A 14,927-nucleotide genomic window follows, 5' to 3' on the forward strand; every position below is an offset into this window, starting at 1 on the left:
ATTTTTTCTTGACCGTAAGGCAGTTGAGATACCCGGCATGTAGTGTCCTGGGAACAGACTCTTCCTGTGGGAGCCCTGGGGAAGGGACCTGTGTGATAACATGACATGTGAACCAGCACTGTAGGCCACGATAAGGATTCATCAGATACCGGAGTCTACCAAACAGACAGGGGAAGTGGTGATAAGAGTGCGGCTTTGCGTTTGATCCACTTATTTGGTAGTGGCGAGGTTTCGAGTCCTAGCAGAGCATCAGACTTCCCGTTATGTCATTTCTCAGTGGCATAGGTGTAGTCTTGTGAGCTTGCATTCACTAACAATGTGACGAGTAAACGTTTGACACACAGGTCATGTATGTGGGTTTTTGGAATACCTCACAAAATAGTGTTGGGTTTGGTTTCATTCGTACTTTTAATTGAAAGTTATAAACTTAATATAACAAGCTTTTGTTTAATGTCTGAACATAAATGAGAATCACCCTCTTGATCAGCTGAAAAGCCTTCCAAGTGGCACTCTACTGTACAGTGCAGAGTTTTACAGTGATGCAGAGTACAATGTGCAGCCTGCTGGCAGGGATGCCTGTGTGATTGCCGTCTCACTGGAACCATAGAGGTTTCTGGGGAGACGTGGGAGGTAATTTAGCTAGTGATTTATTAGGTCAATACTCTAGTCTAGTGCCATTAGATTTTGATGTGAATATCAGATGATAACAAAGCAGGCTCTGATGGAGCATTTGGATTATCTTGTCTCCATGTCAGGCTGAGATGAGTGTTTGTCTGCAGCAGTGTCATCAGATAAAAATATTTTTTTCAAGGGTATAATGTGAATATTAGATATTTACATTATTTTGTTGTTTTTTTTACAGTTTTGCAGTTTTTTGAAGCACTGACTCAGACTTACTGTGCGGCTGACAGGCTGTGAATAATTGTATGAGTCAGCAGGGCATAAGCTGTGACAAAGTATCCTCCCTTTGAGAAAAATGACCCAGAGACAACAGACCACTAGATGGCGGTAGCACGCCTGCATTGCTTCTTCATCGACTGACTCATATGTGTTGCATTATTGGCTGATTTGGAGAATTTACCTGGGTAGCTTCCGTGACCAGATTAAGCCGCTGTGGGGCTTTGGAGCAAAAAATTAGTTACTAGGCTCCTATTAACCCCCCGTTCAACCCGTTCCCTGTGCACTGTGTGTACACACTTTTTCCACGCAAGAATATACAGCCCCAGATTTGAATTGTGGTAATTAGCAAAAAACTCAAATTGTATCAGTAATTTGCACCATCGAGTATCTCATCAAATGTAAGATTAAGACAAGTATTCAAAATAAGCTTATATAGCAGGGAACACTTAAATCCCTTCTTTTGCAATTTAATATTTTAGTTTCGTGGTCTCATGTAGCCAAAAACCAATTGCCACAGAGGGAGCCTGGGGCTTTTTGGCACCTGGGGAACTGGGAGCCTGACACGGGATTTAGATACAATGAAAGCAATACCTGTACAATTCAATATAATCTAATTTAATAGCAGCAAATCCTACATTTATGAGGCTTATGTTATCTTAACTTGTGTTCAATTTTTTTTTCTTTGAGAGATGCACTGGTAAATGGTAAATGGACTAATCTAATACATCTAAGATACAATGCTGCTAATGTAGAGTTAAACCAACACTTGTCTGACAAAAACTGAACATTTATTTGTTTTTTACTGTCCAAATATCACTCATATGTTTTTGCCCAAAGTGACCACAGAGCTACTTCCCTGCAGTTATTTAACACATATCGTCTTTTCCATGCATGCTTAATCTCTCTATTTCAGTATTTTATATGTTGTGATATTAAAAATTAAAAAGTACACTTGAGAATCTTGAGGTCAAATGCATGTGTATTTACAATGAACCATGCCATAGATAAGTTAGATAGATAGGTTTGTCTTAAATAGCTTGATGGTAAAGAATCTAAATGAAGCAACATTGCATTAGTAATCTAGTTTAGCCTTGATAAAATGCAGTGCCTCCTTTCTGTCACTTGTCTGTGCTGGTGTACTGTCAGACACAGATTTAGTGCAAGCAGCCCATGGCATCACAGTGTTATGAACCTTTAATGATACACATTAAAGAGCAAATCTGTCCTAGTGGGGCACCAAAAGGGAGTGAATCAGCGCCTTTGGAAATGTTACGCTTGCCATTCTGTTTATGACACCTATTCCTCTTCCATTAGTGTGCACATATTGAGAAACAACCTTAATAAGCTTAAAATTAAATGGAACTCTGACTGAAATTATAGCTATACCATGGATTAAAAAAAAAAAAAACTGTTATGTGGGCAGGAGATACGATTCGATTGCATCATTGTTCTGTATGCCTCCTTTTCTTTATTTAAGGTCTCAGCTAAAATGGTCGGCTTCACTTTAGCACAGCAGTGATACAAAATGTTTACTCAGTGAGTCATCCCAGACATCCCATCATTTTCAGCAGATTGTACGCTCTGAAACGTGTGTACAGCTCATGTGTGTGCCTCCCCGGTGGAGATGTATTCAGAGCAGAAGTGAAAAACAGTGCATTTGTCTTTTGAAATCTGAGATGTTAAGACAAAACACAATTTCCAATCCCTTTAGTAGAGTGCTGCTATATCAGATTGGTGACTGTTATTACTCCGATTACCATCTTCCATTTGATAGCACATCTTCTCCACACTGAAGGGGAAAAATGGGAGTAATGGTGAGAGGAAAATGCAATCTAGATGTCAGACAAGCACTCGATTAACCACTTACAGAAACAGTCTCTGCATCAGGGCAGGGCCATGCCATCTCACATTTCCACTCAGCCTGATCCTTCAAACATTACTGGCCACAAGGTATTGATTTTTCATTCTTCTCAATATCCCCTTGCCGTTAATAGAATTTACACCAGACTATCAATGTTTCAAGGAGGCCTCCCCTCCCCTTACAGCACTGCCGGGATCTTCTAACCCACAAAGAGGGCACACTCGGTGCTTGCCCTCCATTAGCTCCAGTTGTGAGTATCTACCTGAGAGAGAAGACATGGAAAGTGACAATACAGGCAAAAATGATATTTGCGTTAGCAGCAGTTTGGACAAAAATCAAGAGCAGCAGAGGTGAGTCTCAGTCTGTTTCACTTCTTTATTTCCCCACAAATGTCAAAATGACAACAGAGGCGTTAAATGATGAGCAGTTTACGAGATTTAGGATTGAAGCATATCGATCTCCCACTCATCTGTAAAAATCTGTAAAAACATTTAACTTGTAACTGCAGTTCAAATGGGTATGTGTCATTCCAAGCATTAAAAATGTATTTGACGATACATTTAGTTTGTTTAGGTATTAAAACTAAACTATAACTATAAAATGAATATAATTTAAAAATAATGTATTTTTTCTAAGGGACTGGGCTATAAAAACTAATAAGTAAGTTCTGTGATATTTTTTCAATATAAAATGATGGTTTTAATAGATGATATAGATAATAGATGAGTGAAATCTGTATCAATTTTCCATTCTAACGTGATGGCATGCAAAAACCAATTATCTTCCATATCGTCAGGCTAATAATTATCGTAATCCATGGCATTACAAATGATGCGTGTTCTCGCAGATGCTGTCTGATAGGCTTGGAGCCCAGCCTGCGGCGACGCAGTGCTTCTGATTCAAGTGACAACATCGGCTTGGTGACCTTAGCAGCTTTCCATGGGCACATTGATTTTTCTCCCACATTACAGATAATTGCTGCATGCTGTGAAATCTATCCTCCCAGGCCAGCAGGGAGGAGCTTCTGCAGTGTGTTGACACGAGAGTAGCTATCTGATTTGAGGAATGTGATATCCTGCAATCTCATTGACTGCGATTGACTACTTCCTGTCTATGCTTTGAGTATATTTAACAGCTTATCAGGAGAGTCGTTTTCATGCCTGTTGGCGTTGTTAGCGTCCTATTTTCCTGACACTTAATTGTAACCGACGAATATAATGATGAATGATATTCTGAAAACGTTTCATTAAATAGTGCACTTTTTCTGTCAATGTTTGGTTTAAACAGCAAGAACACCTTTTAGACTTTAATGAGAGTAATTGTCCAACTCTTTTAATGGCTTTCCAACTTGCTTAATTAATTATGATTAATGACCTACTTGGCATCTTCTGTGATGGCAAAAAAGATAATTATCCCGATATCCAGATTCGTAGCCAAATAGTGTAAATCACATTATAGAAATGAGAGCAGTCGACAGTTTTACAAATACAGCCGTAACCTTTAGCGAGGGCCAAGCAGCAGCTCTTATTATATTAATATGAGTTTTCCTGTTCTGCATGGAGCGACTCTCATCATTTTATGCAAATGACTGCATCTACTGTTTGTTCTGCTCCATAAAGTAATGAAAAAGTCACTTCCTTCCTGTTATTATGTGAGGCACATATTTGCTTTGATGGACTGAAAATTAACTTGTATCCTTTGCGTGTAGAAGCAAGTGCATCTTTTGCTTTAGCTTGTTTGTTTGCGTCAGCTATTATTTAGTAGTTATTTTAGAGCAGCGGGATGTTATTTTGTTACATTTGCCCCTAGGTGGATTTTACTAATTGATCAGAAGTTCAGAACTGCGCGTCGTCGTCATATAAGCTGTCAAAGCAATCTGCAAAAGAAGCATGCAGTGTCACATTGTTCTAAGGAAACAAATGAGCCATCCACCCACGCACAGTGAACAGCACATTAAATCAGTAGAGTCTCAGAGCACACAGCGCCTATCATCACCACCTTAAATCATCACTGTTTTGACCCCAAGACAACACGCTAAATGTGAGTCTCAGTCGTGTACACTGTGCAGGGGCAATGCACTGTGAACATCCCCTGTCCCCGCTCTAAGTGGTGCGACCTGTGTGTCACGGAAAAACAGGCCACTGATGCAGCTCACTGTGGCCCAGGGGCGAGTGTTAGGCCACATGATTGGATGGATTCATGTGCAGTATTTATCTCGCAGAAGGGTCTGTTTTTGTCTGCTTTAACCTTACGCAGTGCTCCACCGTGGCCATATGGTCATTCACAGCTACTGTATATGCATGAAAAGAGACCGTGTGAGCAATTTTCACAGTGCACAAATGACTGAAACAGTAGTGTGTTAGTGTGCATATTTAACAAGTAATGTTGTGATGAAAAATACTGTCTTTGTTGTTATATAGGAGGCTGAACTTTCAGTTGTCATACCCTGCTGTGAACATGGCATGGGATGTGTTATGCAAGCAGTTCTATTTGCTTGCAGAGGCAAAGACACGTGCCTTGGTTCATAACTAATGGAAGACTGTGTATGCCATTCATGCATCAGAGACTCTGCATGGTATAATCCAGCGTGAACTATCGTGATGTTAAAATGCAAAGGCTATATGCCCTAAAAATGACTTGATAAAAATATTAAACATACTGTAGTTATTTGATGGCAAATACAGTATGATAAGCTGAATTATATGACAATAGATGTGTTCGAAAGACACTGGAAATATGAATAATACATTTATACCTGATGCTACTGTATAACATTTAGGTTAAGGTCTAATTCTGTGGTTTATATAGGATTTAGGTTTGGCTCTGTTAAGGGTGACAGTTGGCAGGCACATAGTGATAGAGTTTGGATTATGGTTGAAGCTTAATTTTTAAGCTCTCATGGATGATAAAACACATGGCATTTCCAAATGCATCGCACAGGGATCAGATTAATATTTCAGATACTGCAATTTGGTGCAGTGTGCTGAAATGTTGTAAATAATACTGTCAAGATAAAACTCTGCTGTTTGTTTCAGCTGTTGGATGCACTCAACTATGCTTTAACTCTGCTGCTATGAAATATATGATATGAAAACACTGCAGGTGAATTTCAGCCAAACAGGACATGTTTTCCGCTAGAGCCTTGCTCATTGAGGCAGCCTTAACCAGCACAGCAAACCCATTGGTGTCCAGCTGTTCAGCATTGATCCCTCTGTGTTTTCTGATGCACTGGCCCGGAATGTGATGTTATTTCATTACTGAGGCAGAGGCGACAAGCTCGGTCTCCTCCCCCAGGGCACCGGCCACTCACTTGGACAGGAGCACTGTATGTAATCATAACTGAATGGCTTAGTCAGACAAGCTCAGTTGCCTATGGAAAGTCCAAATCAAGCAGGGAGAAACTTTCGAGTCAGGAGGAAAGACGAGAACACACATCAGTGAAAGGAGGCTTGAAAGGCCTGGACAGGAAAAACAGAAACAAGTACTGCATTAAAGACCTGTCATCAGCAATGGACCCAGACGACAATGAACTCGGCATCTTCACTGTCATTCAGTGAGTAGCGTGCTGCGGATGGAGTTCTGTGTTTACTTATAATTCAGTCAGCTGATTACTCACAACTGTCATACCTCTAGGGATGAGTGCACTGATGATAGCTTTGTGGTAGTAACAAAAAGTTTTGATTGTTAAGACCATATATGTGTTAGACAGCTTTCACTTCTGCCTAGGACCACTCATTTTGATGAGCATTAATGATCGGCTTAATTTTTAGGCTTTTGAACAGCAAAGAATTGATTTTGTGTTTGTTGTTGAGATGCGGATTGCTGACTGACGCTGAGGGTTACCGAGCCTATGCTTTGCCACGGCATCGCAGTAATGATGTATTGTCTATTCCTATGGGACTGGCAAGGTTTTTCTTTGAGATTCACAGCCTTCTTCGAAGTAATTGGTGTTTACAACTTTCACAGAACTCTTCATACTTTGGTGACAGTAGCATGCTGAAACCAATGTATAGTAAAGGCCTTTTTCACAGCCACATACTTACAAAATGTCATAGTGGGAAAAGAACGGCTGTAATTAATAAATGTTGATGGCTGCATTCCATTTAGATGTGTCACTTCAAGGATCCTGTTGTTTTGCATGCTCACACATTGGCTTAGCTAACTTTAATGGAACAGGGCAATCAATAAGAACAAGTCTCTGTCTCTCTGTCTGTTGGTTAGTATGATTGTGTGTCTGTCCTTTAGTTTTCTCAACAATCATGAATCCAGTCGACTTCACACTTGTTGGGTGTATTGCTGAAGACCCAAGGAATGCAGAGTACAGAGTAAGCTCTTGAGATCTACAGGTCATATTTATTAGTGCATTGTCTACACACTGCATAGTGTATGGGGAGGGGACCCCTATTAACTAGTACACCACCAGACAGCATGCTGGGTACAGCTTTCTCTCCGTTACTCACTACAGTACATTATAGAACAGATACATACAGAGAGATGTTGCATTGTGGCAAACTCAAACATTTCATGCATCAGCAATGTAACTTTCGGAATGAACGTTTTTATTCCAAGAAGTAGCCAGACTATGTTATGGCTGGTGTACTGCTCAGGACCAAAGGAATCACAGTGTTGATTGTCCAGTTGTTTGGATGCATGTCTTGAACTGCACTAGTTGTATTATAACAAGTTAAAATGTCTCCTGTTAAGAAGGCCTATGTATTCTGATAGAGCAGGAAAACTGCAGTTGTGAGTTTTCATATGAAATTGCTAACTTTAGCTCACAACATTAGTACTGATGACAGAACATGCAGTCATTTCTGCTACACTCACGAGGTGCCAATAAACAGACAGACGCTTGTTAGGCAGGTGCAGTTTGTCGTAGTAGCCAAGTTGTGTATTATATAAAGTCTATTATAAGTGAAAGTATTTAAATGGACAGCGGATGTTTGCTTTTCATGTTGCATTCGAGGGCCACACAAAGTGTTAAAGAGGGCCGCAATTGACCTGTGACCCGCACTTTGAGCAACAAATTCCAAGTTTGCATTTTAGTTAGATATCGATTCGTGAAACATGTAGCAAGTTATTAGTCAGAAGAATAATGTTCATATGAATTTTTACAAAATGAGAACAGTTTATAGAGCTATGATGAATTGGCTCAGTACATTGTAGGAGAGGCTAGTGATGTCTCGTTTGCGAATGATTCATTCGTAAGAACTAAACACTTAGGTGAATGAATCATACTTCTTGCGGCTTTGTTGTTCCTTAAAAGTCGCTTGTGAGGCAGAGAATAGGTTCTGTGTATTTGTTTGACGCGCTGCTGCTCCAAGGAAGCACACTGAGTCCAGAGAAGTTTTATGGCTTTTAATTATAATCAGCGGCTTTACACTCACGTATGATGTTGGATGTGTACACTTAATGGCGAACGTGTACCAAAACAGATTATGAACAAAGGTGATAACAAAACACGATAATAAAATCGGTCAACAAAAATTACAGCTACCTAGACTCGCCTCTCACTCTATCCCGTGCAGGTGAAGCACACTCTGATACAACCTACCTGCCAGCTGTCAACTACGGTGCTCACGTGACCCGAAACCATGGCAACAAGACAAAACCAATTAAACGCAAAATAATAAATCAATAAAGCAATATATGGCTCCTACAATACTGAATGACTTCCTGAAAAGTTTCGTTCTTTTGTCAACTTCAGATGAACTCCCTCTAGTGTCTCTCTCTCTAGACCGTAAGTGCCAAGTAGCGTGAGCACTACAGTTGGCAGCAAGAGTAATATGTGCTTTACTGCCACCTTCTGCCCTTTACTGACACCCTCTTGAACGAACTGCCATTTACTGTCTAGTCATTGTCAGTCAGTGTTTCGGTTCGTGTACTGAACGCACTAGTAAAGTGAACGGGAGCCCTGATTCGCTCTCTGCGTCGGCATCCGTCAGTCAATTCTCAGCTCATTGGCTTATTCATGTACAGCCGTTTTCAGTTCACAACTGAATGCTCAGCCGTGTTTCAGCTCAGTAAGTTCTGATGCATTGTCATAGCTCCAGATTATGACTCTGTGAACCAATCTTTTGTACTTATCTGTTTAATGAACAGATTCTATGATTCAGTACGCTGAAAATAACTGCCCTTCCCACCACCACTACAGCAACCCTGAACAGGATGAGCAGATGTAGTAAAATGAATGGATGGATGAATGTAATAAACATGACCTGCCAATGACCCGTGAACATGTCTAATACCTGCACAGGCACACAGCACCTGTAGGTGTTGGCAGTATCTCCATTATGCTGTTTTATTCACTTCACACAGAATAGGCTACGGCCTCCCAGTATTACTTTGAACTTTATCAGCAAGGTGTAGTGAAACTGGCAAACCAAATCCATAATCTTTTCAAAGCATAGCGTAACTCAGCCAGGTAACACTCCACTTCTTATCCCAATTAGTCACACCACTGAATATTCATAGCAAAACACCGTTCAGATCTTTAAAATCCTTACTAAAGGCTGTTTAATTCACTGAATAAATCATCTGCGGCACAGGAATAATTAGTGTCGCACTAACAGATCGGGAAAGTTGAGGTGCTGAGGTGGTTCGTAGTGAGATGAATGTCGACAAACACACACAAACAGACGCTGTGGATGACACGGTTAAATGTGGTTTCTGAGGGCAGTTTGCTCTTGTGGCCACTGACACACATCTGGTTGAGGTCCAAGGGTCACTAATGCACAGTTGGGATCAGAGGACAGTAGAAGCTACAAAGTCACATTACAGTACTGCACACTGAAGTCTATAATTCTGCTCAATCTGCAGTATTTTTAGATTAACACTATCTTTATTTATTTTCAGACATAATAACACATACATGTAACTACTGGGACTCCAAACATATGCCCCAAACCATGTAAAACAACACAAATAGTAAATATAAATCACTAACGAAAGAAGGAAACTTAAATACACAATAAAATAATTAATAATAATAAAAATTAAAAATTAAAAAATGATAAAATACTACATAGGTAAATAAAAATAAATAATAAAATTGCAGTGTTACATTTAACATGAAAACATGATCCCACAGTTTCATTCCTTGGACATATACCCTGATAAAAATCTAGATGCTTTGGAGCATTGAGTGTACATTTATGCCCTTGCTATCCAGCATGGTTGGCAATTTATGCAAAGTGGTTATGCTCTGCTTATTTTAGCTTTTAAAGGCAAGCAACGTGATCCAAAGGCAGGCGTTGCACATTTTGAGCACTACTGGGTTTTAAGTGGCCAAGTGTGCCAGAATGACTGAAATCAGCTGTTTTAAAAAGGACTCAGAGAGAGAGCAGAGTTAGGGATCAGCAGGGCAGCTGGGTTTTATCGGTCAAAGCTTCAGCCATAGTCTCCTTAGATCACGCTTCTGTCTGACCCTAATATCCTCTGCCACTCATGTTGGCCTCTGGGCCCCAAGCCCAAATGGACAAACATAACTGTCCAGAATACGCTGAGTCTCTCAATCCTCCCGCCACAGGACACCATGGTTGCGTTTGAAGCAAATTGTGAGACATGTTCTCCCCGCTCATCAGTGCATCCCTGATGTCTTTGTGTGTACTCCGCACGAAAAAAAAAGACGGCCTGTCCTCTTCGAGGGATGTCTCATCAGCTAAACTGTTCTTTCAAATATGTGATTAACATAATGATTCACTCCACTTTCTTTTTTTAAGTAATTACATCAACACTCTCTTCACAGGTTCAGAGACTCTGAGTGAAAAAATTCTGTCAGAGACAATTGTGAGCTTCACCTTTTTACCCATCTCGTTGCATCTTTTCTATGGCAGCAAACAAATCTGAGCCTGAGTGGAAGTGACAACATTCTTTATTGCATGTATCACTCTCAGCAAAGGCACATTGACTCACCCTGCAGAGCCTTACGAGTTGTGGCATTTTAATATAGGATGGTTGATACTCTGCTTTGGAAGCAGTAACAAATCGTGCCTTGAAATTCCTCAACTTGTATTTCTATTCTATGTATTTATATTTGTTTATCCATTACTACCTGACATGTGTATTGATTAGGGTGTTTATTATTCTGTCAGGCTCCAGCAGAGATTCACGCTGAATATAAATAGATAGAGGAATATCTGCTTTAAGGTTGTATTATTTTTACTATACTGTGATAAAAATGAACAAGTAGAGTACAAGGTTTGCTTCCACAGTTTATTGACATGAGCTATATTTATTGATGACAGTAAATAGCTGTATTTAAATAGCTTTGTCTATCCGTGTGTTTCCTGTAGGCGCATCACACAGATCGGGATAACAGATTAAACTGTCTGTATGATGGTGAGAAGTTCCTTTTATCAAAACTGTCTGAGCCACATGAAGAAGCATCAAACCTCCTTGGATCAGAGACAAGGCTAATTGGCTCTTGGTGGTATTTCGACGGATGTGCCTCATCTGTGGTGTTTGATTTATGACGGGTGATTCTTCCTCTTCGGGATAATAGACACGTGGCGATTCTTCATCTGAAGATAGGGCTGAAATCTAGAGTTACCCTTTGCAGAATTATGTCTGGTTTTAAATTTTCCACACTCTTCTGCTGCTCATTTTTCAGTTCGCCAGCATTTTGAAAGCCTGACACGAGATAGAAAGTCCCAAACACATTGAAATTGCCCTACAACTTGAACTAGATGGAGAAAGATGTGAAAATTTATGGAGATGTATTAGGATCTAAAAAACATCACAGAGAAAATTAGATGCTTGAAGCATCTATTAACACGCAGCTGGCTACTTGAAACTCAATGAATCAATGAATCACAAGAGCCCCCATTTTCTCCTCTGTGGACATTGATTAATCACACAAACCATTCCTACTATCTCCTATGCAATTCCATTTTCCATCTACAATCTATGGAAGCTTGTATGTCCCAGTCAAAGAAAAAAATAAGAAGAAAACTTGGTGACAAACAAAAAAACAGATCCTGTCAGTCATTTTAATGATATATGATGAATATGGAAAGTCTGCATGCAAGTTTTCTGCATGTCTGGTGCAAATGATACGCATCATGTTCCATATTCTGCTCCACACAACAAAAGCCTCTCCAGACAGAAAAACTATAGTGTATGACTTGAGTTCGCCAGCAGCTGGGATACTATAAGGATGATAATGTAACTGATATGCACTTGTTAACGTTATATGTTATCTAAAGAAACTAATATTACTAAACGGCAAGACAATCAGCTTGGCATCCTCTTGCTCGGTTACTCTCTCCTTTTCTCTTCTTCGCTTCCTCCGTCAATGTCTTCTTTGGTCTCTTTGCCTCTGCCATGATTTCTACAGCAAGACAGCTCCTGTGCTTTCTGACAGCAACCGAGGAGGTATAACATCAGTTGGAACAGATGATTTCATGGGTTAAAAATACATTTTCACAGGAAGAAATCTGCTGAAATCGAGGTCTGTCCAAATATTCCCCCCCTCATTAATGTTCCACAATGGTGTGAAGAATTCAGAAGAATTTTATTATCTTAGAAGAAACTAAAAGAAAAAAATTCAAAATAATGACTTGGCACCTAAGATTATACTAACTCATGTCTAGAGAGTTGAGATTCTAAGTGATTATATTGTGACACAAAGTTATTATTCTGAGATACTTTTACAAAAGTTTCTCATTATAATGACTTACAGGATCTTTTTATTCCCCATTACACTGGCGGGAAATGGGCTTCCACAGCAATCTAACGCTGCTGATCTTCTTTTGACACCTTTGCATTCAGCTCTGTGTTTGTTTGTGTTGGATGGATTTGCTAAAATGTTTGGAGGCCCCTCATGAATGGCCTCATTGAGAGAAAGCATTTAGCAGCTGAACTGTTTGGAAAGGTCAAAACAAATGTAGTGTACAGTATGGGCATCCTAATGTGCAGCTGTGAGGCAGAGACCTCAGCTGGTGAGGGGGACACATTAGGTCCTCCCGTCTCTCCAGCTGCTCTCACCGCTTCTCTCTTGTCACATTATGAGCACATGATGCCGTTTGTCTTTGTCACCTCACCTCTGTCATCCTTTTCAACCTTTACCTGCTTTCTGGAAACACACCCCACAGTGGGGGATTGATGAGGCGAGCCTTTGGGGAATTCTTGGATGCTGGCTGCATCCTTCAGTAGTAATTCTTGTGGCCCTTGCTACCTCAACATCCTCTCACATTCCTCTCTCTTCCACTCTCATCTCCCACCACCATCGCCACTCTTGTCCCTCCCTCCCTCTCTCTGCTCCTGGCTCCGGCTCTCTCTGCCTCTCTCCAAAGCTGTTGTTACTGTGCGGCTCCCGCACATCATTCCACCGCGATGGAAATTAAATGAAGGTGGCTTAACGCAGCTAACAGAGGCATGCTTTGAAGGATGTAACCGGGGGAAGCTGCTCTGCCAGATCCTTTTCCACGGGCTGTGGATTTGTGCTGCTGAGGCGAGGACACAGCAATCACTCAGCCATGCAGAAGCCCAGACAACAGGACTAATCTCTCCACCTGACTTGTGGAAGCTCCACTTTTTTTTCTGAATTATTTATTCCTTGCTGCCAAAGACAGTGTGGGACAATGGAGCCAGAGTGAAGTAGATGAATTTGTAGCTTTGACTGCAGTCTGCAGCACACATGGATGTGTTCAGCTTTGTGAAGATGCCAAAGCTGTCAGGGTGAGTCCGATGGATGCTGCTGTTTGTTTGCCTGTCTCTGTATGTGCCTGTGCGTTCTGCGTTAGGTGGTGTTCTGTATGCTCATGTCGGTACGATTTAGAGAGTGACACAGGAATCAAATGTGGAATGGGGTGATTAAAATGCTGAGTTATTGATTGCCCGAGAGAGCAAGTTGTGCAGTCATGTATGATGTGAAATGAATGAGCAAGTGTGGTAGATGGGAGTGGGGGTGGATGCAAAACCTGATGCTGTTCATGTATCTAAACTGTCTGTATCCAAGTTCATAAATTTATTATACTGCAGACAGTAGTCATGGTTTGTTGCTTTGTGTGGAGTCATGGAACAATGCATGCTGCATTTGTTTCAGATTTTAAATCACTTCAGTTAAAGGGCCACTGGTAATGATTCACAATTCCCAGGAGAGTTGTAACTCATGTTCAAAAATCACATTTTGGCAGTATAATGTAAGCATACCATCTTTACTCATTAGCATAATCTGTCTTTTGTCATTAATCTTTAAATATCTGGTCATGTAATGTGAGTGGTCAAGTTCACATACAGGAGGATGAACACTTTTAGATGACGTAGTGGAGTTGAAAGCTTGCTGTTTTACAATAAAAACTAATTGCAGTTTGCAGTCTTATTTTCTCCTTTTAGGGAATTTAGGTGTAGGAAATAAAAAATAAGTGATGGCAAGTATGTGGCAAGTGGAGTGTACGTTAAACTGACAGTCTTGAGGAATTCATTCATTGTCAGAGCAGGCTGACACCTCACCTTATGCACCCATGGGTCTGCTAGATTGAGTTGATCTGCCCCAGTGGACAGTAATCCTCCCAGGGGATTTGGCTCCATCAGAGACACTACAGACCACTGGTGGTGGGAACAGCTGATCATAAATGGGAATGATTAAGTCAGATACTGTATGTGTCACAAGAATGCATATTCATTGCATTTCTTTGCACATATGAGTCATCAACAGACTTTGCTGGAATTTTTTTTAATTATTTGCTTTGAATAGTAAATGAGAGACAAAAAATAACAGCAATTTACTGCAGCATGGATGCATAAAATATACACCACAGTATTTAGTTTATGCAAATCCCAGCTTCCTTTTCTAACATTCCTGCAGGGAAAGCACGCAGGTAGCAGGGATTTTCCATCAGATGACAGGACCGTTGTTTTCTAGTTAGTATCCCTTCACAGCAGCATTTAATGATGCAGCTCCCAGTGGACCACCAACGTCACTGCATCCTGTCACTGTTAATAATGCCACACAATGCTATCCCTGATTATGAGTTACCACTGCTACACTGGCGATATTTTTTCTTTTTTTCTCTTTTTTTTTGTTTTTGCCCGCTCAGCTGCCAGCAAGAATTTAAGTCAGTAGGATGCTGTTTTGCTAAAGCTACAGAGAAACCCACAGTATGTATTTAGAGATGTACAAGAAAGGGAATGTTTTCCCTCATTGTGTCTTCTTTCTGCCTTG

At 40.5% G+C, this 14,927-nt stretch overlaps 1 protein-coding gene across 1 annotated transcript in view; it reads left to right on the top strand.

Annotated features, from left to right (window-relative positions):
- Window positions 1–13,045: 13,045 nt before the first annotated feature.
- frmpd4 (FERM and PDZ domain containing 4) overlaps window positions 13,046–14,927 on the top strand; it is a 32,346-nt gene continuing 30,464 nt past the window's right edge. Inside the window, exon 1 of the mRNA XM_059342183.1 lies at window positions 13,046–13,441. Within this exon, the coding sequence (XP_059198166.1) occupies window positions 13,401–13,441 (41 nt within the window). The 5' untranslated portion in view covers window positions 13,046–13,400. The remainder of the gene's footprint in view (window positions 13,442–14,927) is intronic.

The sequence above is a fragment of the Centropristis striata genome, chromosome 10 (genome assembly GCF_030273125.1).
Source record: "Centropristis striata isolate RG_2023a ecotype Rhode Island chromosome 10, C.striata_1.0, whole genome shotgun sequence".
NCBI classification, from domain to species: Eukaryota; Metazoa; Chordata; class Actinopteri; order Perciformes; family Serranidae; genus Centropristis; species Centropristis striata.